The sequence below is a fragment of the Trematomus bernacchii genome, unplaced genomic scaffold, assembly GCF_902827165.1.
Source record: "Trematomus bernacchii unplaced genomic scaffold, fTreBer1.1, whole genome shotgun sequence".
Taxonomy (NCBI): domain Eukaryota; kingdom Metazoa; phylum Chordata; class Actinopteri; order Perciformes; family Nototheniidae; genus Trematomus; species Trematomus bernacchii.
Window position 1 is genome coordinate 11,005,100 of NW_022987313.1, and position 26,371 is coordinate 11,031,470.

A 26,371-nucleotide genomic window follows, 5' to 3' on the forward strand; every position below is an offset into this window, starting at 1 on the left:
ACTTTACATTTATATAATTGACAGTGTTGCTTCAGCAGCTGTGTGAAAATGGGAGGGGAGTCCCCCCCCCCCCATTCCAGTTAATGGCAACGTAACATCGCATCCACGTGGAGTCTGATTGGCTGAGAGCCACTCCACAGCAGTGGGGTAATAAAAGTTACAAATGAGAGCAGGCTATTAGAGCCATTGACATGCGTAGGCTAGCTTGCTAATTAATTGATCCTGAAACTTAATCTATTCTATAGCCAGAGAGGAACTCTTAATTAATCAGACTTTCTATAGAGTGGTCCTCCTTTCTGTGAATCCTTTTCTCTCCTCTCCTTTACCCCCCACTTCCTCCCCTCTCTGTCCCTCTCTCCCCTAATGTCTTTTTTAAGTGTGAGGTAAAAATGCCCAGTGTCCCGTGGGCTGGCATGGTCTGGAGTTGTGCAGAAGAAAGACAGAAAGTGCGTGTTGTGTGTATCAGCTTAGTTCAGATGTGTACTTTGAACAGCGAACCTTTTTTTAAAAAAAAGGGGGAGGGTGGTGTCGAGGCTGGAGTGGTCCCCTTTGTACCTCCACCCCTCCTCTCGCTCCATCTTTCCTGGCAGAGGGGCTGATTTATTGGGGCTTCCCAGCCATCCGTCAGAGGCAGCAGCGCTGGCTGCATTAACCCCAGAGACAACCCCAGCACCCGGGGCCCCTAAGTGCTTCCAAGTGGCCCTCGCTCTCTCCACTAGTGAGGAACCCCCCCCACCCAGGCTCAATCAATGTCGTAAATTACCCATCTAACTCCCTGAAGTCGATCGTCAGCAAGATGATGTTTGGACGGATTTTTACAGCTTTTTGTTATAGTAGTAACTTAAGAGCCCAATCACTATTTCTTCTGGCCATGATAAGTACTCACAAATCATTAGCAAAGGCAAAGATTGAGTTAAATGCTTGTTGTCTCATTATTCTGGTTAGGTATAAAGAGACCTGTCAATCAATATTTTCCATGAAAGACACTTGGTTACTGTAGTTATGTCACACAGGTGTGAATATTTGAATTAACGATGGCTGAATTCCCTTCAGCTGCTTCAGTGTCTTTGGTAGGAAAAACACAGGTGTTACTAATAACACTAATGATGGCTCCACTCTATACAAGTGTCTCAGTAATCCAGGACAGTGGGACATAAATCAGCATGAATGATACCAAGACCCTGAGACCGAAGCGAATTGGAATGCAGCCATCATTACGTTGAATATTAACACCTGTGCTTTTTTCTACTGTCACATGTTGAAGCGCAAAGGCCTATTTTGTTAGCAAACCACAAGACAAAACAACTATAGGGATTTTTGTTATTACAATTCAATTGAAAACAGTGCTTCTCTACAGCAATATTTAACAGCCATAACATTTTATACTGACAGTTGCATGACACTGGTTTTAATCTAGTGGTAAGCTGTTGTGAAAACCAATTTGAAAAACATGTTCTAATGCAGAAATTAATGTAAACACATGAAGTGAATAAAGAGGAAGACATCTTGAAATGTTGCCTATTATTCAGGAATGTACACAGCTTGCCCAGTTGATTGGAGTGCAGGCTTTTGAAAGAAACAGATGTATATTTCTTCCTTCCTTCTTTACCAGCTGATCACTACTGAACAAAGAGGATTCCTGAAAATCTGTGTAAGCAAACTGTGACTTAAACACATTTATACTAAGTAGAGAAGGACAGCATGCTTGTTGTGAAGGTGGGTTGTGGTTCGTGTGGAGTGACCAGCAGCAGTTGAGCCACATTTCCACTTGACTTTAAATGCTTGGCTTCCATTAAGTTGGCCGAGTGTTAAAGGAACAAACAGCCAACACTGCTAATGGTTTCTGGCTGACTCCTTGACAACCCCTCCCCTCTCCATATAGACACACACATACACACTCCTTCCTTTTTCTATTTCTCCCTTTCTTTCATTTTCCAGGATACCCCCTCCGTCACCCCTCCCCTCTTTTCACATCAAACACTAATGTTTCCTTCAAATTCCTTTTCCTCTCTTGTCTGCCAACTTTGAAATCACAGGAAATTACGCTAAGAATTGGCTAGGGTTTTTTTTTTTTTTTTTGCTTTCAACTTCATTCCACTTCCCTAACAGACGCTTTTCTTCGTGTCTCCAACACACCAGCCTCCTTCTTCCACTTCCTTTTTTCTTTTTTAAGCTGATGTGTTTTTTCTGGCTCCCATCACTCCACACACACACACACACATCACCTAAACTCTCCACCAGCACTCTTTCACATGCATGCAGATGCCGCAAAATGCTAACTACACCTAATGCAAGTTCTAGGTGTATTCGCTGGAGGCTAGTAGGACGGTTTTTCTTTTAAATCTCAGACATCAACAGTGGGATCAGTGTCTGTGCTTGCCTTCTATGGCTGGATCAAGGAAAGGGGCCATGAGGAGAGTAGCTAATTGGTAGTGAAATGAACTGTTCAGAATGTGTCACGGCGTGTGTGAGAGTGCATGTATGATCATGTGCATACTCTCTGTGCAGGTATATGTGTGACTGAGGAAACAGACACAGCTACAGTGAATAATTCAATAAATGTGGCTTAACAGTTAAAAGGTTCCCAAGAAATATTTCTGGACTCAAGAATTACACAGTTTACATGTACACCAATAGCACTGTAAACACAAATATTAAGGTAGCAGTTGAGTCACAGTGTTTAAATTAATCTTAAGAGAGGTCTTTGTATTGGCTCCTAGCTTCCTTCACATGGTTTTTTATGGATACGTGAACGTGTCAATGCAGCATGTAGTGTGCTTGAATATATACATTTCACTGTGTGGATATAGTATATTTTACATAGATGTGTAATGAAAGGTAGAGTCTAGCTACCTATTGTGTTTATGATGTTAGTGTCCTGCACACACAAACACAAAAATATGCTGCCGTGTGTTTTGGTCTGATATCTGTCACCAGAAATCTGTCATCAGTCGTCAGAAATGTTTGACCCCATCCCCAGATTCTAGGGGGTAAATATGAAGTTGTTTGTGGTGCTAAACGCATCAAACAATAGCCTTGCTCCTCTGCTGTCAACAATTTTCATAGGGACTTTTTACTGGCAGAAAATAATGTAAATAGCTGTTTATAAAGAGGTCTGTGGATTTAACAGGAAAACAAATACTGTTTTTTTTCATTTTTCTTAAATTTGTTTAATAATAATTGTTGAGGATTTGATGTCTTATTTGACTAAATTCAAGTAATCGTTATTCTTCTGGGGTTATGGCTAAAGACAAAAAAAACGTATGGCCAGATTTCATTTAAAATACCTATGATGATTGTAAGTGAACAAGTAACATAAATCCAAGCTGATACAAAGATACATTTCCACGATATGAAAGTGTTGTCAATAGGACGGAGACACATTCCTACATTATTCTATATCCAATACCTCCAGTGGATGACATTTATTACTGTGGAGTCTTTATTTAATACAAGAGTGGGGCTTAATTTCAGCAGGATTTAATCATAATAATGAAAGACAGTCAAAGAGGACCTTTTGTTCCTCTGCTAAAACCCACTACGCACACTCTCACAAACACACACATGCACACTCTCACAAACACACACATGCACACACACACACACACACACACACACACACACCACACACACACACACACACACACACACACACACACACACACACACACACACACACACACACACACACACACACACACACACACACACACACACACACACACACACACACACACACACACACACACACACACACACACACACAGTCACTCAGTCTTGGGGAAATCACAGAGATAGACGTACACGCATATCTTTGTTGACGTCACGTTGCCTGGCAACATCCCAGCATGCTTGGCTGTAACAAGCTGAGGTCTCAGCCCTGAAGCGCAATGCATCATGGGGAATTGTGTGTGCCGTGTCTTACATCACCCACAATCCCCCTTGCTGATGCAGCCGCAGTCAAGAAGACGGTGGGAATGTTCTGTGCGGCTGATCCTGGGGCAGTCTCTTAGCATGTGAGGTTAAGAAAGGGGGGGGGGGGGTTTATCCTCCTACACACACAGCTGCAATTATGTCCATCTTAACTGCGTTTGCTGCATCTCTTGAAATGTAATTATTAGTCACTTTAAGACTCGATATACAGTATATTATGCAGTGCACATCTGGGGCATTCGTTTTCAGCCCCCCCCGATCAGACCCCTGACCGCTTTTCTGTAGGTGAGGCTCATTACGCTCATCTGAGGATGTGGAATTAAACCTCCTCCTCCGAACTCATTACTGTGAGCTAGATTTCACCGGCTGCAGATAGGCAATGCGGTGGTGCTGCTTTTAAAGCCAGAGCCAGATAATTAGAAACTTTAGAAGCGCATTTCCCATGGCTACAGCCAGAGTGAACAACTAATTCTATTTGAACTAATTACGTTCCATAGCGCTACGTTCGGGCTATTTAATATGCCCGAGGATTTCATCACGGAGCAGGAACAGGGATGTATTTTTGTGCGTGACTGACTGTACGTCATTACTCTCTATGCACAGCTTGTCTCCACATACACACCCCCACTCACTCCCAATTGTGTGTATTTCATGCTGCGAAAGCCCTGAGCCTCCTCAATAATGCTCGTTCTGAGAGTGTGTTGACATCATCAAAATGCGTCAGATGAGGTTTAGATCTGCAGTCTGGGTAATGAAGTCTCAGTAAAGACTGCAGAGCACAGCGTGGCCAGACAGACAAAATGAATGGAATTGAATAGAGTCAATTACAGCTTTAAATATTTGAACCTATTTGGCAGATGATGTCATCATTGTTTAATTTCTTTTGGTATAGTGATAAAGGTGAGTGGTCCTGGCTTCAGCCTATGTTTAGTTATTGCTGTGAATGTATTACATATTTTGTAGCTTTTTAAGCCGTCTATTTCTCTATTGAAACTTTAAAATAAATAAAGTTAGCCTTCTTTTATTTATTTATTTTTGCTTGTGTTGATTTTGAGTGTACAGGCTATATGCGTTCATAACAATCATAACTAAAATAGTATAAACAAACATAAAATAAATACAGTAATAAAAAATATATATATAGAATGTTGACTCTTCTTAAAAAAAACATATTCCATATAACAAAACATATTTAATTAAAGGTGAGAAACTCTTTTATGAATAAAAAGCATTCCACACACATTTGGAGAATATTCTAAGACAATGTAGGAAGTTTAGCTGTCAGTCCATCTGTGTTTCCCTCTCTCTCTTTGTGGACTTGCTATGTGTGGAAGCTCGCTCGCCCCAATAAGAGGTGTCCAGGCCAGCAGACCAGGCTGACTAAATATAGCAGGCACTGACAGCGAGGGACATTCCCCCGTCTCTCACTGTTGCTCTCAGTACTGCTGTTTCACTACACACTGATGGAGCTAGATTTGTCAGACGGAAGAAGTTTGTGATCTGCCAGAAATGTGGGACACACATATCCCCCACACACACATATAGTACACACAGATTAATACACACGCATACATTCCCTGTATTTCTCCCTCCAACACATCTTCCAGTCCAAATTGGATTTACTTAAGACTCAATAAAGCAGACAGAAGCGCTATTGTCTCCAACACAGGCCTATTGTATTGCACAGAGAGACTGTGACGTGGGTCGGCTGTGTGTGTGTGTCTGTGTTGGCTACACAGAAAGCATTCCACTACACACAAACAAACAGACATGCATACACAAACAAAACAAATCAACAAACAAACAAGCACACTAATACAGTTCAGAAGCAAATGAATATATATTAAAGCACCTAGTCCAAGAAGAATGGACATGCTTACTTCCATACCACTACCCCATCCCCCCACCACACACACACTCACACACACACAGCATCAAACCCATCCCGCTCCAGTGGAAGTCTGAGGGGAATCTGAGTGATGAACAGGAGTGACACCACCACATGCCGGCGCATGAGAGATGTGCTGCCTGGAATTTTAGGCCGGATCTCAAATTGAACATGCCAAGCCTTGAGGGGGAAAACCACTGGAGAATGTTCCATCACGAGAAGCGAATGTCCCGCAGCAATATCGCTAATAATACCAGCTACAAATTATCTGGATCAGCACCACAGGGGGGAGGGGGCTTATTCATGAATTGCACGAAAATGTTTGTTAACATACCTGCTGTTGAGGGTACTGCATCCCGGCCATGCCCATTTGAGGCCTCCCCTGCATGCTCATTGGATATCTGTGCGGAGGAGGCGATGTGTATGGCTGGTTTGGAGGGTAAGGCCCGCCCCCTTGCTGTTGGCTGGAGTAGGCATTGTTGGCCATGCTGTACAGCTGCGAGCGCTTCATAGCCATGAAGTCCATGGAGGACACCTGTAGCGGGGGAAAGAGGGATTAATGATATGCTATTCTTATTGGATAATAATTTACATTCATTCCCGACGATGCTTCGTGATTGGTTAATAATTCATCTAGAGTCTGCCAAGTTGGACACAAGTCCACTTAGCGCACGCACTACAAACCACAGCCGCCATTGATTTATCTTATAACAGTACAGCGAGCAAAAGCCTTAAATTAAAGTGTACAGGTCATAAATGAACTACAAATGGAATTAAGTAAGCAAAGATGTTTATTGCGTAAAGCTATCAGGAGCTACGTTTGCTGGAGTAGGGCCAACATATAATGATTTAATTAAAACCTACAGCTTGTATCTTTGTTTTAATGTCTGAAAGGCTTTTTAAAAGTGTTGTAAATGTTGTTTAAAGCGATGGGAAGCCAGAGCAATAAATGGCCTTGTTCCCACAACCACAGCCCAGCCGTGCCACTAATCGCCGCGCAGCGATCGCTCGCTTGCTTGCATGTCGTTGCTTACTGCTCACTGGCAGGAATACTGATAATTACATTAGCGTTCATGCTCTTCTGAATTCAAATAACAAAAACACTTAAGTGTTGAGAGTATGGCAGGGGTTCAAACTGTGCATTACAATGGTGACGAGGCATTTGGAGTTTGAATCCCAGGAGGGAACTCAAGGCAGCGAAGCAGTCAAAGTACACGAAGTTCGGAGCTAGCTTCTTATATGAACACAAAACACAATCGAAGAGAAGAAAGAGAAGGTGTCATGGGCGATTTATCCCATTGTAAGTATTTCAGAGTCTTTTTAAGAGGTTGTTTTGGGTCTCAGTGAGCCATCTGAAAATTCCAGTACAGTGCGTCCGGCTAATGATAATCCGTCACCCGTAGCGACGTGTTTGTCTGTGTGCCGGGGCAGATAATGTGGACTTCTTCTTCTTCTATCTCTCCTCTCATGCTTTCTCCCTTTTGTCTCCGCCGTGTAGGATCATGTGTGATTTATGACATTTTGTTCCTACTGTTTCTTACACACATACACACACTTTCACGTCTCCTCTCATCTCTAACTAACCCCGACCCCCCACCCCCCTCCTCCTTCTCCTCTTCCACCACCAGCTCCCTCCTCAGTTCCCTCTCCTCTTCCCAACTCAATATCACCTCGTCTAGCGCAGAGGAGAAATTGCCGCTGCCTCATATTGCCGGGCTAATATCAAGCAGACATGTCAGGGGATGGGAGCACTTTATTCAGCGGGTTACGTGCGGACGGTTACGCCGCTCTAGCTTTAGAGTGGTTTTGTCTACTGAGGCATGTGTGTGGAGTACATTGGACTATTTCACAGAGTGCAAAGGAGAAAGAGAGAGAGAGGGATCGCAAAAGAAAACCAGAGCACGTGCAAGAGAGATAGAAATGAGTACTCTGGGGTGTCTAAAAGTTCTTCAACAGCATGGAGGAGAATGGGGGGTTATCCTGCAAAGGTCTGCATCACCAGGATTTTTGAGAGCCTAATCCTAAGAAAGATAGAAAACATTTGCTATGTCTGTGTGTAATGCATTTTTTGAAGTCCACTTCCTGTTCGGTACTCTCTACTTACCTCCCCCCCTTCATATTTGAAACTGCTAATAAGCATCGTGTTGCTAAAGTCAAAGAGTGCACAAGCAGCTCTGACATTAAAATGAAATATTTAAGCTCTGGACAAATCTGACACCTAATGACAGAATGATTGCCAGCATTAGAGTGAAGCACATTAGGGAATAATTACAGTTATCAGCCAATGTAGTGTAAAACCCGTAAAAAATAAAATGTTTTCGGAAGAAAATTATGAATATCCTTTTTGAAATAATGATGGATATACTTCCATTTCTAATTCTTGATTGATATTATTTTTCTTGGCTACTTATTGCTCAGGAAAACAATGAAGATCCTGACTGAACTGGAACTAGAGTGACCTAATAACTTCATTTTGACAGCAACTAAAATAGATGAAGTCCTCAACAGCGTCTGAACTAAGAATTGCAAATAGTCAAACCAACTGAATATCAAAGGAATAGTATTTTTGGATGGGCTAAATTTGACTCTGGTCATGTGCTTTTAATGTAGCAATAATGGTGTTTCCTCTAGACTCTCGAGCAATGGGCACCACATGATCAGCTCAAATGTTTGCACCCTCACAAGGCAGCCCCACACACACACACAGGTCCACTAAGCAATAAAAAGCAAAAAGGCGACACTCTCCAGTTTCTAAATATCCAGGGCACTGTGCCACTCGTGATACGGGACACACACCCACCCCGGCTCCATCCAGTTCACCAATCCATCTCGAGAGGTCCTCCGTTTGCCAAAACTGCTGAGCGCTACACAAGTAAATCCTCTCACATGGCTGCCAAGTGTAAACGCAAAATAATATACAAAAAACTGCTGCACTTAGAAAGGCACTGGACACAGAAAACAACTTCAGAGTTTTGGGATTGCACAAGTGGACGCTCCATTAAACACACACACACACACACACAGGCACAAAAAAGTGTATTAGTAGAATCTTGCAGCGGCTCTCACTGTTGATCCCTCTCATCTCTCTCCCACTCTCTCCCGCACTTGTGGGAAATTCTTAAATAAAACGGCCTCAATAAAATGATAGAGCTCCATCTTCCACACATGGCATTATCCACACCTGTCCACGGAGGCAAAAAAATGATTCTCCGCCTCCCCAAACAGAGCCTCATATCTACTCTCATGACAAGTTCCAGTAAATGAGATTTCAGCCCACTATCTTTTCCTAGAGATATGCCCACCGTTTCCCTCACAACCCCAGGCATAAAGAAAAAAGCCCCGACAACAATTCTTCATAAAATTGAAACATTATTTTGTTCCCCTCCTCAGAGAAATGACTGTACTTAGGAAAAAAAATTAGGAATATGACACAAAGTGAATCGTGTTTGCGCCGGGAGGGACAGCAGATAAAGAACTTGAGGGAATACAGAGAAATTGTTTTTTATTTTCTTCAAAATGTGTTTTTCACTTTTATTCATCTGGGCATGCCATTCAATGGAGGAAGGGGAGGAGGCAAGGGAGACAATAGTAATTCAACTGCTAAATTTAAAATTCAATTTATGAACTCCTCTCCAGCTTTCTGACTCTCGTGAGGGTTTTTTTTCTCTTTTTTTTGCAAAACAAAGCCATTAAAACAGAACATGGGTGAAATTACTGTGGGGTGAAACCTGCTAAATTGCTTTTCTGAGCTCAATCGACAACATTTTTATGTTGCAAAAAAATGATTGTATTCCTTCTCGCTTTAATGTTCTAAGTTGCTAATCAGAAAGAGACAAAATGCTCGACACAAAAGGCTCGGCGATGTGGATTATGAGACACACACTGGGATCAAACAGACATAAAACAATATTGGTAAATGGCTATTATTCCAAATTCATTTTGAATGAGCGAAAAATTCTTTTGATTTATCAGTCGTGGGGAATGAAAGTGCTTCCAAACAAGGCTGGCGCGCAGAAACACACACTCACTTACACACTTTGTCCCTGTGGCTATTGCTGCCCTCGTCCTTCACACCAGATGCCCAAATCATCACCTGTCTGCACCAGGCCTTCATTCCGGTTATTTACCACACACACACACACACACACACACACACACACACACACACACACACACACACACACACACACACACACACACACACACACACACACACACACACACACACACACACACACACACACACACACACACACACACACACACACACACACACACACACACACACACACACACACACACACACACACACACACACACACACACACACAGGCTCACACACAGGCTCACACACAGGCTCACACACAGACTCACACACATGTATAGCAACTGTATTGACTGCACCTGTTTACATGTTTCCACTCAAATCCTCAGTTTGTTCTTTCCCCTGCAATAAAAATGATGAACAACCTGCTTTGTTGAGAGACGGTTACTGCTACATAAATAGTTGAACCTCCAAAATAGCAATTCAACCATTATGATCCGTCATATCACCTTGTGGTTTCATTCTGTCTAGATTAGAACAGACTTGGGTAGGCAACAGTTCCTATGAAATCCCAAAGAACCAGCAGCTGCAGTGAGTATTGGCGCTCTAAAGCTCCCTGTACTTAGCTTCAGTCTACAAATATAGCAGGATTCATATTTTTCAGCCATTATATTATAAAAACCAATTCAGCAATCACATTGTGCAAATTACTGCCATGTGAAAATGGTTCTGAATATCACCATAGAAAAACGCATCAAGCCTGATTGTGTATGAAAATTAGCCCCAAGATGCCTTTTGGGTATTGATTATCTTGTGTTTTTCTTGTAGGAGCTACTGCTGAACGCCGGCTTTTTATACCTGTGTAATGAAAGCGTTTGAGCCTGTGTGCATTTGTAAGGAGAAACAAATAAGGATAATTATTGTCAATGGATCCTCTTTATCCTCTGCGTCTGTCTCAGGAGAATCAACATGCTGCAGCCAGAGCCGGTCGGTCTGCTGGGACAATCAGCCTTGTCTTTTATGTGTTTTATTTATACCACGCAGCAGAGCTCTCGCCCATTCCTATTACACTATGGGGCCCCAGCGATGCCCCGGCCTTCAGAACAAACCTCTGCATTTCAGGATGTGCATTTGGGCCCTATTGTTTCAAACAGAGGAGAAATAGAATGGGATGGAAAGGAGAAAAACATAGGAGAGGGGGGGGGGGGAGAGAGAAAGAGGAGACTGCAGCAGTGGGCGAGTACAGATCGAGTTCCATATTAATGTGTGCAAATTCCCCCGCTCCTGCTGACTAAGATTAGAAAAATTAATTTCATGGATGCAGAGACAATACTGATGTCATCAAGCGGAGAGGAGAGGAGCTGTTAACTCCTTGCTGCCCGGGCCTCAGGGAGGAATAGATCACTCCTTAGTATGGGTCCATCACTTCATTTCACTTAACTAACACCACACAACACTTAGCCTTGACAGATCTTTCCTATCAAGTTACCCCCATCCTGAAAACTTATCGTGTAAGCTAGAGGGAAGTAGCTGAGCGGTGTGCATCGTGGCGCTCCCATGTGACCGCTGAATCGCTAAGAGGACTAAATTCGGTGAATTATGTCTTAAAACGCAATCTCGTCCGGCATCTCGGCACGCGCGCCTTGTTAGTAAAAAGTCTGGTAATGAATGAAGAGCAGCACTGGTCCGCCGGGAGCTGGGCAGATCCAAATTGCCTTCCCCCAGCCCCAATATGCCTGGATGGCACGGGCAGCTAGGCATGCAGGCTGGCTAGCAAAGAGAAGCATGAAATGATCTGAGGAGAGAGAGGAGCGGGGAGTGACAGCCGCAAAGGAGACACAAGGAAACGTATATGTTCTGCAACGATGCGATTCTTTGTGAAAAGAAAGAAAGCCAGATAAGAGGTTGTTGTTGTGCGGCCGACTGGCGTGCTTTTGTGTTTGGCGCAATGCACATAATTGCTCGCTCTCCTGCGTCGTCCTCGGAGCTGTTGATCGGTGTGCCCTCTGAGTTTGACACCAATATTTACACCACAGACGCACATCAGGGTGCTCGGAAACACACCGACCCGTTCCAGCCCCCGCCTGTGTGCAAAAAAGTTCCCGAGCGTTCGGTTCGTCACGGCCCGGGCACAAAGACGTCATTAAGCAAGGGGGGGGGGGGGGGGGGGGGGGGGGATGAGAGGGGAGGGAGCATGAGAAGGAGAGAGGCTGCTTCATCTGTCTCAAGTGAGATTGGGGTCGCAGGGTCGTCGGAGCCCTTTTCCTTCGCCAAGACTGAGAGCTGAAGAAGCGTCAGGGACAGAAAGAAAAAAAAGAGAAAACCCTCAATGACAAAACAAGACGTGGCTGACAAGACTGCGAAACACCATTAGGGAATGAAAACAAATAAAATGCGATCGTCTGCAAACAGTTGAGTGTGGGAGAACACAGACCACAAATTTGCCAGTCAAATCTCCTGCCAGGATGCAGTTGTCCAAGAATAAATTCATTCTGATTTCCCCCGTTTATTTAAGGAATAAAAAGAAGATTAACCTGCGCCAGTTCTAGTTAAAGCAAGAAGCTTTTTCCAAGAGACATTTTGTAGTGTTTTTCAAGTCTGGTCAGAGATCCTCATTCTTTCTCTCCTAACACATTCACAGTGTTTTTCATGTGCTGAGCATGTGTTTTTAAATCATCTAACATTCTTGCTGAAAACCAGCAGTGTTTCCCTTGAAAAAAGTGTCTCTGCTCGGAAGAAAATCCACTGAAAAGCCTCTAGGTTAGACGGTGTGGCGGTACTACTATCACTTTGAAACCAATGCAAATGAAATGCTTTCAGGATATACATATAGGGAGAGCACCTCTTGCGGCGCTGCTAGCCTATTTTTACACCGTTTCTGAAGCCCTGCTACATTCCAAGTCTTTTCTTGTCGCTCAGTCCTGTGTGTTTCCTGCCTGCCGCAAACCCCGGGACAGCAGAGGGCCGCAGAAAAAAAAAAATGTCATATAAGGGTCGTGGTGGAACGAGAGGAATGCACTTCCCCAGTCCGCAGAACCCCATGGAGAGATGCTGTTACACAACCAAATGAAAGAGCGAAAAAGGGGGACAGGAAAAGAACAATAACTCCCATCTGCCCTAAAGAGAGAAAGAACACGCTATTTGAGTAAATGTGCTGCCCTTTTGCTTCCCACGTCCCCCCCGAGCCGAGCTGAAATGCTGCTATTAAATATGCAGGCTAGATTCCACCCTTATTCAAGGAAATCACCACCTTTGCTAATGGAATGGTATTGGAGAGGAACTGCTTTTCTGCAGCTTGGATAATTATGAACGAGGTCCCGTATCGCCAAGTGTGTTTATGAATTAGCAATGGTTATTCATGATATTGTGCTCAGAGTAGGGTGAAAATACATAAGTGAATACTAAGTGAGCAGACCAACGGAAACGATGCTAAAGGGTCCTGAGGGGGCATTCTCTGCCATCCATTAGTCTTCCCTGTAAGGCAAAGCTTAACGAGCTCCTCAGGCTGGGAGGCTGGCCATTGAGGGAGAGGGAGCAGAGTCAATTATGAAAGCTTCATCTGAAGAAAAACCACAATAAGCCCCCGTCCCTGTTATTAGGCTCTTTTCCAACTTTCCTCCCTGATTCTCTTCCTGAAACCCAGGTGTAATATTTCAAAAAAAATAATATCTTTCATGAAGCACTTAATAAGAAGTAATAATACAGTATCTATAAAAAGCAAGTTGTCAAAGCAGGTCATACCCGCGGTGCAGTTATAGGGGGCTTCCTACCAAAAAAACAAGGATTTATATTCAGGCTGTTTGTTTTGGATCACTGCCCAGTCCTCCAGGGTGAAACCATCCATGTTTGTCCTGCAAGTGATCCATCACTTAAATAAAAAAAACACAAATAACAAACAAATATCCTGACCTTCCTTCCTCAGGCGGATATTAGATACTCATTAAAAGTCACCTGAAACAATTTGAACCAAATTGATTTCATTATCGGACTCGGCACGACACGGCGGGCCCCCACGTCTGATAGCTCAGCGGGAAATTTACAAAGTTAATTAGAAAAAAATGGATTTTCATATAATTTATTTCCCCCTCCGTTTTACTCTATGTCACTTTATCGCCTGTAAAATGACATGGAGAGGGGCTTGTTGACTCGCGGCGGCGGTGGTGTTCGGTGTGAATGGGAACACAGCAGGTTAGAGTCTTGAACATTGTAAGTGGAAACAGAAAATGTATTCCAGCTTTCAGTGGTAATAGAACAGTGTGTCGGTGTGTATGAAGGACTGTGTGAAAGCATGTTAAGGTGGTATTCACTCCCCCCAAACCCCTATGCACCAATATCTCCTCACCTCTTGCATACATACACTCAAACACACACTTGTTTTTCCCCACAGCTCAATAAAGCGGTCACAGCAGCAGCAGACATGGCCTTCATTTTCTCCCGTAATGAATGTGAGCCTCCATTCCTGCACCCCGCTGAGAAGACTTTCCCAGAAATGGGCTCCTCCACCTGGGTAAGGGGCCCTGGAAATAGGCTTCCCTCCCGCCCCAGTCCCTCCAGGTCATCCTCAGGGAGGCCCCAGGCTCTGTTAGCCCAGGCCAGGCCTCCCATCTCCAGGGCCCTGACTGGGAATCAATCACTGATGCTGGCTGGGAACATGAGGTGGGGGGGGGAACTGGGTCGATCAATGTGAGCCTGTGGGAGCCCTGATGCATGGCCTGCCCTGACTGCACATACACACCTCTGACTCACACTTAACTCCACCATTCAGTCCCATTATTGCTATGCCCCAGGGCAGCCATGTTTACGGTGGACTGAATGTGCCAGACCATATGAATACTATAAAAGACCATATTGAGATTTGTACATGGTGCTGAAAATAATGTATATAAATAGACCGTACATTCATATAAAGAATGTGTAGGTAATAGCACAAGGCATTGGTATAAGAAGTGTCTACTGTAGTGTCTGTTTTTAGTCCAAGCCGAACTGACCAATCACGTTCAAGCAGGCTTTTGTTAACACATTCTGTGAGGAGAGAAAAAATTAAAAAACATAGTGGCCGAAATGCAATCCCGGAGCTCATTGGCCATCGTCTGATGAATATTTTGCTTTTTATAAGCTTACATATTTTTTATAACAGGCTACTTGTGAAACAATCACTTGCTAATCGAACTGTGAACTTGGAGCAGCGCACCAAGAAGTCTTAGCTTGGATATCTGCTGGCCACACCAGAACCCCATAAATATTGGCTGTCAGGTATTGGTCCTTAGTAGTTTCGTTTTCATCATCCTCATATATTTTTACTATATGAGAAAATCAAATCAAACGATAGCTAAATCTTACAGTAACTAATTCAGAATTGATTAATAATGCAACCACACAGAGTATCTAAATCAGAGCAAGCACACGTCTGTGGCCAGAATAAGTACCCTGATCATGAGTTGTTTTACACACTGAACCTTGACCGACCTTTGATGTTCAGGTTTTTATTAAAGGCCAGACATATTAAAGAGACGTGCATATTTCCCAGGAGACCCCAAGGATCCTTTAGCAGTAACACACATTTCACCATGTGTCTGATTCTGACAATGTATTGTATGTTTTCACCTACACTGTAGATTGGAATTTTCATGTCAAGCACTAAATATGTAAGTTGAATATGTTTGTGGATGCATGGAGGCACACATACACACACACACACACACACAAATTACTGTTTCAAAAACCTGTAAATGAACAGTATGTCTATGAAAGTCTGCCAGAATCAGCAAAACATGTGTATAAGTATTGTGTGTGTGAGTGTGCGATCAGTGCGTACCATCTGTGTCCAGATGTTGCGTAGAGAGCAGGCTGCATGGACAGCCAGACAGTTGGCAGGCCTTCTGACAGGCCTGTGTTCCTTATTGATAGAGGGATCACAGAGACAGAAGAGTCAGCCGTGCTCAGCTAGACCACAATATTGTCCGCTCCGCTTTTATTCATCCCAGTCAGCCAGGAGAAAATGGGATGTTCTGAGCCAAGTTAATAGCTGTCAGAGCTGGGCCAAATAAGAGTTGAATAGGTTTCAAACATTTGGAAAACAGCATGAGGAACGTTTGATTTGTCATACTGATGCCGCCCGATTCTTGCGCCAGAGCTGAAGAATTGCATTGTATTCCATTTCTGACTTGGATTTTAATACAGATGACAATAAAGCTGCACCTGAACTGCGCGGTGCATTGGGGTGAACGGCAGCAAGGGCCAACATGTTGGAGGAGCGGTTCAACTGGTTCTTATGTGTTGGAACTTGGCAGAGGTGAGATTTAAGTACAGCGTAGCATAACAGGAAATACATAAGCAACTACACCGTTTAGATACTTAATCAAGTAATCTGTGTGTCAACGCTGAGCTATATCATAGTAGGTATTATCAAGCCCTTTATAAATAATTGCATTGTAAATGCTATGACATTCAATGTTTATATAAGTTGGAGTTTACTAAAATATTCCACACATGATTGCAGTCTCTCTACTTTTTATCTTGGACACAAAGCATGTGTCGACTGCCTAGTTTCCATTATTGCCTTTTAGAAACGTCTCCCTGACCTCGCACCCCGTGCCATCTTTCTTCCATGGCTCCTGCCAGAGTTATGGAGCAGGGCCGACGTTTATGGAGGGCAGACCCCTTTCCCGGAGCTTTGATCCAGAAAGTTCTATAGCTTATAGTTTTGCAGGGGTCATCCAGCAGGAGCCATGTGGGCAGCAGCGTGTGTAAGTGAAAGCACATTGAGCTGCTTGTTTTAAGCAGAGCCTTGGTGCGGAGGTTAGTGCTAAAGGGCCTTGAAGGGGTTATAAGGGGCATGTTAGGCGTGTGCCTGTTAAGGCTTCGCTCTACCTACTTGTGTGGGTGCGTGGGAAAGGAATACACTGCACTAATCCATGAGAGAAAAAAAGAAAACTCACAAAAAAATGAAAACAAGTTCCAGAAAGTAGTGAATTGGAGGCTAGCGCAGAATTTCATCAGGCAATCTCACAGCGCTCATATCTGTCATCTCTCTTTCATCAAACCCCTCCATCCCCTATACAAATGATTCATGCCAGTAGCTAAATGTATTCATACCATTCTATTTACTTTATTACTCCACTTTTATTCTGCTCTTTTCCCCACATTTGTTTACAAGAATAAAGCCTACTCTGACAGAATTATCCCTCTGCACAACAAAAATAAATCACAGCGCTTGCACACAAATCATTCACATTCAAAGAGCACAGCTAAATTATAGATGGCCCCTTTCTCCCCAAATATGCATTTCATTAGCATTTCCTTCGCCTGTTGTCTTTTTTTCCCCTCCTGCCCGCCTGTGCGCACAACCCACTTATGTCTATTTGTGTGTGTGTGTGTGTGTGAATGTAGAATGGGAACAGACTTGCAGCAAAGCAGGACGCGTCCCCTTTCCCAAGCCTAATTTAGGATTCAATTACAATACTCTTTAAAAAGCGTCGACTTCGCAATTAATTATTTTAAGATTAGCCTGACAGTAATGGGCCTCCCACCGACGCCAGCCAGCACAAGACTGGCCGCCTGCACCCCGGGACTCTCTGTCTCTCTACATATATCTACACCTTCCTCCTTATCCCCTTCCTACTCTGCCTCCCCCCTTCACACCCACTTTCTCCCCAAGAGAAAAAAAAAAGAGATAAATCTTCCTATTCCTCACCTTCAATCCCTCCCTGTGTCCTTCCTCTCATTGCTGTGTTACACTTAGTTTCTTTCTTGTTTTTTGTTCTCCCTTTGTTACTTTGCCTTGTGCTCTGAACTCATTGCCGGTTGCCGCGCAATTGATATTGCTTCAGCACGACGGGCTGCTTTTTACGATCCACAAGGGCCTTTTCCCCCGTCCCCGGGAAATGCTGACGGATGAGCCCCACACACATAAACATTCTCGCCCGTACACACAAGCACATACACAACCGTCTGTCACCGATGCTGCCACGCGTAAGCAAAAAAGCACGCCGCCGCCCTCCTCCGCCCGCTTTGATTGGAGCCAAGCGAAGCATTTTTTTCTTCCCCTTCCTCTCCGCTGCTGCTTTTCCTCCCACCCTTCAGCACCACCACCCCTCCACCCAACCTTGTTTTTTTTTTTCTTTCCTCGTTTCGGAAATGAATGTCATCATCTATCCCCTTTCTCCCTCAGCCGCAACTCCCCTCCCGGGCAAACCTCAGCCGAAGCCCCCAATTCTGTTTATTTAAATATTTGATATGTAAGCAGTCATAAAATAAATGTCAGAAGAGGGAAAGGGAATGGATATGCCGGGTGTGGGGAAGGAGGCCATTATGGGTAATGGTTTGTAATGTACGTAGTGGCCCCCACAGTGACCCCCCCCCCCTCCATCAACCTTATCATACAGACAAACCTGTGCATGACGGAGCCGAGAGACGTTGGAGCAACAGGGGAATAGATGGAGCGGGGGCATGTGCAGTCTCAATGCGTTAGTGTGGGCCACGAAGGCAGAGATGCAACACAAACACACACACACACACACAGTAACACACTTCGACTAGCGATATGGAAAATAGGCCCTCCCATGCACAATTGACTTCTAATACATTGTATACTCCTCAAACCATCCATTTACTAGGAATTGCAATTTCAGGGGCCCTGAAAGCAGCACTTTGCCAGCACTTTGCAAAATACCTTTAAAAAAAATCTCCAGCCTCGACAAATGCTCTCTGTCACTAAATGCCAATTCTAACATGGCTGTTAAAGTGACACACAGCCTTTGTTCCCGCTTATATTGAACATCCCTTTATTGACTTGCCAGGATTTCCATGTTGGACACAAGACCCCGTTCTACCTACTGGTGAAACACCTCACCGCCAATACCAGGACCACACACACACACACACACACACACACACACACACACACACCCACACACACACACACACACACACACACACACACACACACACACACACACACACACACACACACACACACACACACACACACACACACACACACACACACACACACACACACACACACACACACACACACACACACACACACACACACACACACACCTTAGTGCTCACTCACGTGGTGTGTGTGTCTCCTAGCTATAGTGGCCCCCAAAGGATTACACGACTGTGACAATTTTAACCAAGAACTGATAAAAACCGGGAGGTAGGCGGGGTGAATAAATCAAGTGCAGCGGCTGTGAAAGAGAGACGGAGGGAGAGTAAGAGTCTCTTAGTGAACAACCTTGAGTTTCTCCTTGATGCTGAGATGTTAAAATACTGCAGATCAGCACAAAAAAAAAATCCCCAATTAAGGACAAAAATCATCACAAAATGTTCATTAGCGCTGATGCTATATTGGCTTGGCATTTCAGGGCCTTTTATTCTCAGACCTTTGCCTAACGAGCTCCCTGGCCACACCAAAGGGCGGCGGGCGGGAGGAGGGGGGGGCATCACATCACGGGTTAGGAGTCAAAGAGAGGTGTCGCCGGCTGTTGACCTCCAATCACCTCGATATGCTCAAACGTGGCGATTTTCCCCAGTGATTTTCCAATATGTCAGCATGCATGAATGCCTTCAATGCTACACACCAACAGCTTTGCATTACAATGCACCTCGTTATATAACAGGCGTATATCTTAAACATCACATAAACACCCACATGTAACCATTATGCTCATATTCACACAAGCAATTTCCCATTACCCTGGTTACACATATACAAACTTAGACCTCCCGTTGATTAACAAATCCATTGCATCGAGGGACACATATTGATACTAAAACCTAAGGTTGGGCGATATGGAGAAAATATAATAGACAATATTTCTGATCAGATACCATATCGGTATGGCAATGATATTGTAGTGTTAACAGTTGATGATTTCACAAAATATTTACATCTACATATACATATTTTTGATGGAAAATCATCTGGTATGATGATAAAATAGCTAAGTGGGTAAAGGCAAATAACAGAATGGCTACCGGTTGGTAGCGCTGCACCAACTAACTACGCAATTGCGATATATGAAATATAAGAGGGAGTTATCATGTTTGAAACAGTATTCACATTATCATTGAAAATGATATGTAAAATTATCATTTTGAAATTAGTATCTGTACCAAATACAAATGGGTTTTTTGTATATCTTTGTAGGCCAGGATTTCTTCGCAGCCCCACAGCAATATATTTATTTTCACATTAAACCAAATACTGTCTTCAGGAAAAGACACTTATGCGATATAACGACATAAGAAATCCATATCAAGTCTCAAATCACAATATCCATATAATATAATTCTATTGGGCAGCCCTACCCCACACACTCTACCAAAAATTGAACACACAAAGTAATGTTTCCGTCACACACAGGAATACATCTCTTTCCATTACATCAGTACACACACCTATTATCACCAACTTCACACCTATCCAATACTAATTTTTCTGCACATATATGCCTTAAACCCCCCCCATATACATGCGCCCTGCTCCCCTCTGCCCCTCCAGAGTGCGGGTCATGGTGCCCTCCAGAGCGCTTCGCCCTCTCCGCTGTTAATTACCACTAATTGGCCCCGCTCGTTTTTTCCCCCTGTTATAATGGAACCATTCATCTTTACTACTTAATGAGTAGAGGCACTGTAGTCACCAGCCAAGGTCACCCACAACTAGCATCCAAAAGACAGAGACTTGGAAACAATTGGGAAGATGGGCGGAGAGAGAGAACAGCAGAGAAAACGAGAGATGGAAAAGTTGTTTATGCTTTAAAATGCTGATGAAAAATGTGAACTTGCTGAAGTTTTCCACGCATGACTCTGCTTTTGGAACGTAGCCAACGTGTAAAAAAAAAAGTTGAGAAATGTCTGGGAGCTGTGGGAGGCTGCAGTGTCCAACACAAACCACAACACACACAGGGAATTTCCAAAGACAGACTAATTAAAATAACCGTTATGCGAGTGAAAACAATGGATCCCTCAGAACAACACTGAAAGCGCCGACAAACCAAGCTGTAAATATAAAAAAGAAAGTATTTTTCCAAATGCAGTAAGAGCCTCTTCTCGGTCTTATGCACACATAATTATCAAAACAATCACTCCGACTGTCAGCACAGACTCTAGCCCCAGCGGGTGAGAGGCCAACATCCTCCTTAACCACCATAAAACATCTAATTAACACAGAATGCTTTAATATTAGTCCCACAGTTTCTTTGTATTCATTTCTGCTAGAAAGATTATCCCTAATTGCTTAAGAAATGGTAAACACAGCTACATTTAAAGCTAAGTTGTGGATATGTTGATCCGTGAAGGCCTTATAAAGCTATTCTCATAGTCCCATACACTGCAGTGAAGAGGTCAGGGAAATATTCAACCCCACAAAAAATAACCCCCACAGAAGGGTGTTATTCCAACAAATTGTTGCCAAATCCAGCCTCTGCCCACTGAGTTGTTGGAAGTTCTCACAGTACACAACAAACTGTTGACACATGCAGCCAGAGGCCAGCGGGTCAGACAAGACAACAATACCTCCGCATTTTGTAACTGTGTGAGCAATGTAAGCTGTCAGCCCTTGCCTTGGGTAGAGCGGAGGAAGGTTTCAGGTTCAAGCATTGTAATTTGTCCTGGCAAGTCATGCCAAAAACTGACAACCAGCCATTTTCCTTGGAAGAGTAAGAGTGCCACTGTGTTGGAGTTCCTCCATCCAGTGTCACGCAGCGTAGCAGTCATGTGCTCCTGCAGCGCGGCGGCGATAGGCCTGGCACAGTGGTGTTTGTAAAAGGGACGGTTGTCTATGGATTATGTTAATGTGGTATTCCACACTCCCCTCTGGCATGTGTCTGACATTACAGTAACCTTTGCATGTTTAGCCAACAGTAACTATGGATGTTCATTGAGTAGGGAGACACTCACACACACACACAGGCTCAGTTGCACAGGGAGATTAACTGTGAACAGCAAACATCTGCTATTGCCAACCGTATTGATATCCTTTGAAGGAATTAACATCTTAAAGAAATACGACATTTAAGCTTCAAAATAAAGTTCACTTCTGTTGTCAATATCTAATCCAGTTCATCAGGTTTGTGTCCAAGGAGTGGCTGGAACTCAGGTCGGCCATATCATGTATCCCACATGCAGTTTCTCCAGTGAGCCAATATGCATGTGTGTGTGTGTGTGTGTGTGTGTGTGTGTGTGTGTGTGTGTGTGTGTGTGTGTGTGTGTGTGTGTGTGTGGTGTGTGTGTGTGTGTGTGTGTGTTTGTGTGTGTGTGTGTGTGTGTGTTTTTGGAGGATGTGGTGTGAAGTTGCTTCCTAAATTTGATCTAAATTAGGTAGCGTTCAGCCAGTATTGACCAAGAGTGTCCTGTTGTGTCTGACCAATGTCTATAAATCATCAATACAACAACAACAACAACAACACTAGCGATGTTCGGACACAGAAACACACACACACCCATAGTAATCTGAAATGGACAATCTTAAGTTTGGTTAAGAAGGAAAAAGATGAAATATGTTGTGGCGGGGGAAATACATGGTTGACCAGTCAACACAAAGGACAGAGATAAACACAGTAACGGTATGTTTAAGTGTGTGCGAGTGTGTGTGTGTGTGTGTGTGTGTGTGTGTGTGTGTGTGTGTGTGTATGTGTGTGTGTGTGACAGAAAAGGAGAAAAAAAGAGAAAATGGAAAAGAAACAACCTGAAGAAACAGACAAAACCCATCAACAGAAACTCGTTGTGTCGTCCGTGTCCCATCGTTTTTCTATTTTTGTCCCTCTGCGCTTCACAGGCGACAGACAGCGCCTTGCTGGTGCCGTTTGGTTGTATTCTCCTTTTTTTTCTTCCTATAGCTGAGCGAATGGTCCCACTGTGCCAGCGCTGATTAGGATCAAGTCGAACCAAAACAGCAAGACGTGTGACTAGAGCGCACCGTGTGCAGTGTGGAAACAGAGGCTTTGATGGGAAAAGTGACAGATGATGGTGATGATGATGATGATGATGATAATGATGATGATGATTTTCTCACAGGCTGGTAAGAGGAGGGGAGGATGGTGGAGGTTCACACGTGAAGTCCCACTTTATGGATTTCACATTGGTTTCTATGTCAAAATCTCTGTGACTATCTACAAATCAAATGGGCTCATTTTGTTATAAGTGGATTATCTACTCAGCAGACTAAACCAATACTATACATATTCACTGACAAAGAAAGTGCCCCAAAACTCTCCTCCATTCTTTTAAATAAAAAAAGGGAATTCTGACAATAATTCGCCAATTATCACCCTCTATTTTCTTTTTGTAAAGCTGAACTATCAGACTATTAGTTGTATTATATAAAGAGGAAGGAGATGGTTGGATCTTAAAAATGTCACGCTGACTCTTTGAATTTGCATTAATAGCTGCAATCACAAAATGAGTCATTTCTACAGGGACTGACCCGGACACTGTGTTTCCATTCCCTCTTCTGCGGGCTAGAGAGGAGAGAAGCAGGGCAGTGTATCAGCGCTGACACAGATCTGTTCACTATAGTGTATAAATATTCGATAGGATACGCTGTCTGTCTAAATACCTCTGAACTGACTGTTGGTCCCCGGGGAGACCCAGCTAGCTACTGAGAGCCAGGGACATGAGGCAGATAAAAGAGGAGAGACAAAAAAAGACATGGCTGTGAAAGTTAAAAGAAAACCATCTGTTTATTAGTGAGTATATAGTATAATGTGTAGTAAAATGCCATAAAGAAAGAAAAAGATTGAGAAAAAGAAAACAAATCTCCTTCCTTTCTGCAGCTCCACATGGCTAATTAGCATATGTGAAGGTCAGGGTGGAGGGGTGGGTGGGGGGTGTCACTACAGCATCCACTGCCATAATACCTGGCACCCTGCCAGCCACAGCCACACACACACACACACTACTTGGGGGAGGAAACCCAATATCTTTGTGTGTGTGTGTGAGGCCAAAAACTCGTAAATACTACTTTTTTTCGTGCAAATTTTACAAGGCTGATGCAGGGTGAGATCAGGAGAGAGAGGATTTAACTATGCTGACGTTTTTCCAGAGTTCAGTACTGATTCTCTGTCTCTGTTAGCTGAGCCAGGACCATTCCTCAGAAGTCAGCAGCCCTCCATGTGACTCACTTCAAATATCGCCTACATCTCTACATCTCTGGCCTTCCTATACTCCGCCTGTTTACACAGAGCAGGCAGCAGCTGAGTCTCTGCAAATAGATGCAAATCATGACCTATTGGAATTAGAAAGACAACTAAAAATCCAATAAAATATCACAAGAAAGTCTTGAAACTGATTAAATTACACAATCAAAACTATGTGTATGAATCAATGTTTATACATAACCATTTGTCCACAGGAATGCATTGGTTATAACTAATATAACAAAAGCAATATTTTTACAAACAAGAATGTCAAAACTGTGCCTTTGCAGAAGTTGTGACTACATGGTCATATTAACACTGCCAATACCTTTTCTTTGTTTCAGTTTTCACGCTGCATAGCGGCACTTTTGAATTAACGAATATTAATAAATATTCAAAGGACTTCCCTTTTGCTGGTGGTAGTTCTCACTGAACAAATTGAACAGATAATAGAAAGAGAGCTAACAGCTATTTAAAATGTCATTGCTATTAGATCCATAATTCTGTTTGAGACAAAAATAGAAAGTTGTGGTCACACGTACATGTAGGTTCTTTATCTAAATAAATAACAGAGCTGTAATGTATTCTACAAATCCCAGAATGCCAGATGACGCCTGTAGTTTTATAACATGGTATAGTTCTTCTCCACTGCTGACACAAACTAAACAAGGTTGAGAAATGTAATTGAAATGAATATCAAATCAAAGCCTGAAAGCTACATCCACACGGAAAAGTCAAATTCTCCCATATGCACAATTAACTTTCTTCCATAAAAATTGCTTTGGTTTAGATTTTTCTGCCTCCTCCTGACACCGGCAGTTTGGATAAGACCGAGCTGAGAAACAGCTGACACCAAATCAGCGGCCGCTCACAGTAATTAAATCCTTTCTTCAGGGCCTTTACAAATCAACCTTTAACTCCAGGGGATGCTGAGAGTGCATGGTGCAACCAGAAAGGAAAATAAAAGGCATTTTATTAAGCCATCTTATAATACCAATTTACGTCTGGTGATGCAACTGGACAGACTATTCTTTAAATTCATATTTCTTCAAAAAATCTGAATTAATTGGCGTTTATGTGGGAACCGCATGCAGACCAGGGATAACCCCGGCCTGCCAATTACCTACGTAGGCTCTGTGTTTCATCTGAGGAAGATTACAAAAAAAAGCTGTGCGGGGCTCTTATCGGACGCAACAGAGCAAATTAAAATGTAACTCTAGTGTTGCTAATCAGCAGTGCGCTTGCTAGCAAAGACAGAGATGTAAACAAACCGACATAAACAAACGACTGACGGGAGGGATCAGAGAGCGAGAGACGGAGGGAGGGAGAGACGTTGTGAGAGAGGCGGGGTTACATTTGGACTGCTTAGTGCTGACGAAGGGGCTTCAGCAGTCTCACACACACACACACACACACACACACACACACACACACACACACACACACACACACACACACACACACACACACACACACACACACACACACCACACACACACACACACACACACACACACACACACACACACACACACACACACACACACACACACACACACACACACACACACACACACACACACACACACACACACACACACACACACACACACACACACACACACACACACACACACACACACACACACACACACACACACAAAACACCACCCTTAAAAAAAAAAAGCCCCCCAAACATACACACCTGACTGGACCCCGTGGGCTGTCTGCCCGATGCAGAACATGAGCCATAAATTAAATTCCAGCAGCCACAGTCAGGCCCATCACTATGCACAAGGCTCCCTGAGATAGCCGCATAATACAATGTGACATTGATGCATTGCTCCTATTATAAAGTCTTTGTTCGTATCACACTAATAATTCATAAGAGAGAAATGTAAACAGTATGCACTGGAGAGCACTGCGAGCAGGAATCATTTCAAGGTAAGCACATTAACCAAGGATGGGATTGGCTCTCGTCTTTGATATGTAGAACTACTGAGCTTTGATTACACTTTTAAAAAAAATAAAGGCAAAACACCGAGCATAATAGTGATCAATTAGAGGAAGCCGTAGATATCCATTTATTTTTTGTTTTATTAGGTCAGATTTTAAACGAGTTACTGCTGCAATTATGTGAGCAACAACGCTATTTCCGACGCTCTCGTTATAATCTACTAATTACTTGTATTGTTCTGTGTGTGTGTGATATGTGTGTGTCTGTCTGTGATGTCTTCTGATTAGTAGATTCCAGACAGATCCTTGTTATACATATAGGTTGAGACAGAATATGCTGTTTCATATGATGTGAGCCTAAGTCATTAGGAGTGCACATGTGCAGTGTATTGCTGCTATAGG

The 26,371-nt window shown here is 43.3% G+C and overlaps 1 protein-coding gene across 1 annotated transcript in view; it reads right to left on the minus strand.

Annotated features, from left to right (window-relative positions):
• Positions 1-26,371, minus strand: part of arid1b (AT rich interactive domain 1B (SWI1-like)) — a 165,298-nt gene that overhangs the window by 134,557 nt on the left and 4,370 nt on the right. Inside the window, exon 2 of the mRNA XM_034124043.1 lies at positions 6,156-6,356. Within this exon, the coding sequence (XP_033979934.1) occupies positions 6,156-6,356 (201 nt within the window). The remainder of the gene's footprint in view (positions 1-6,155; positions 6,357-26,371) is intronic.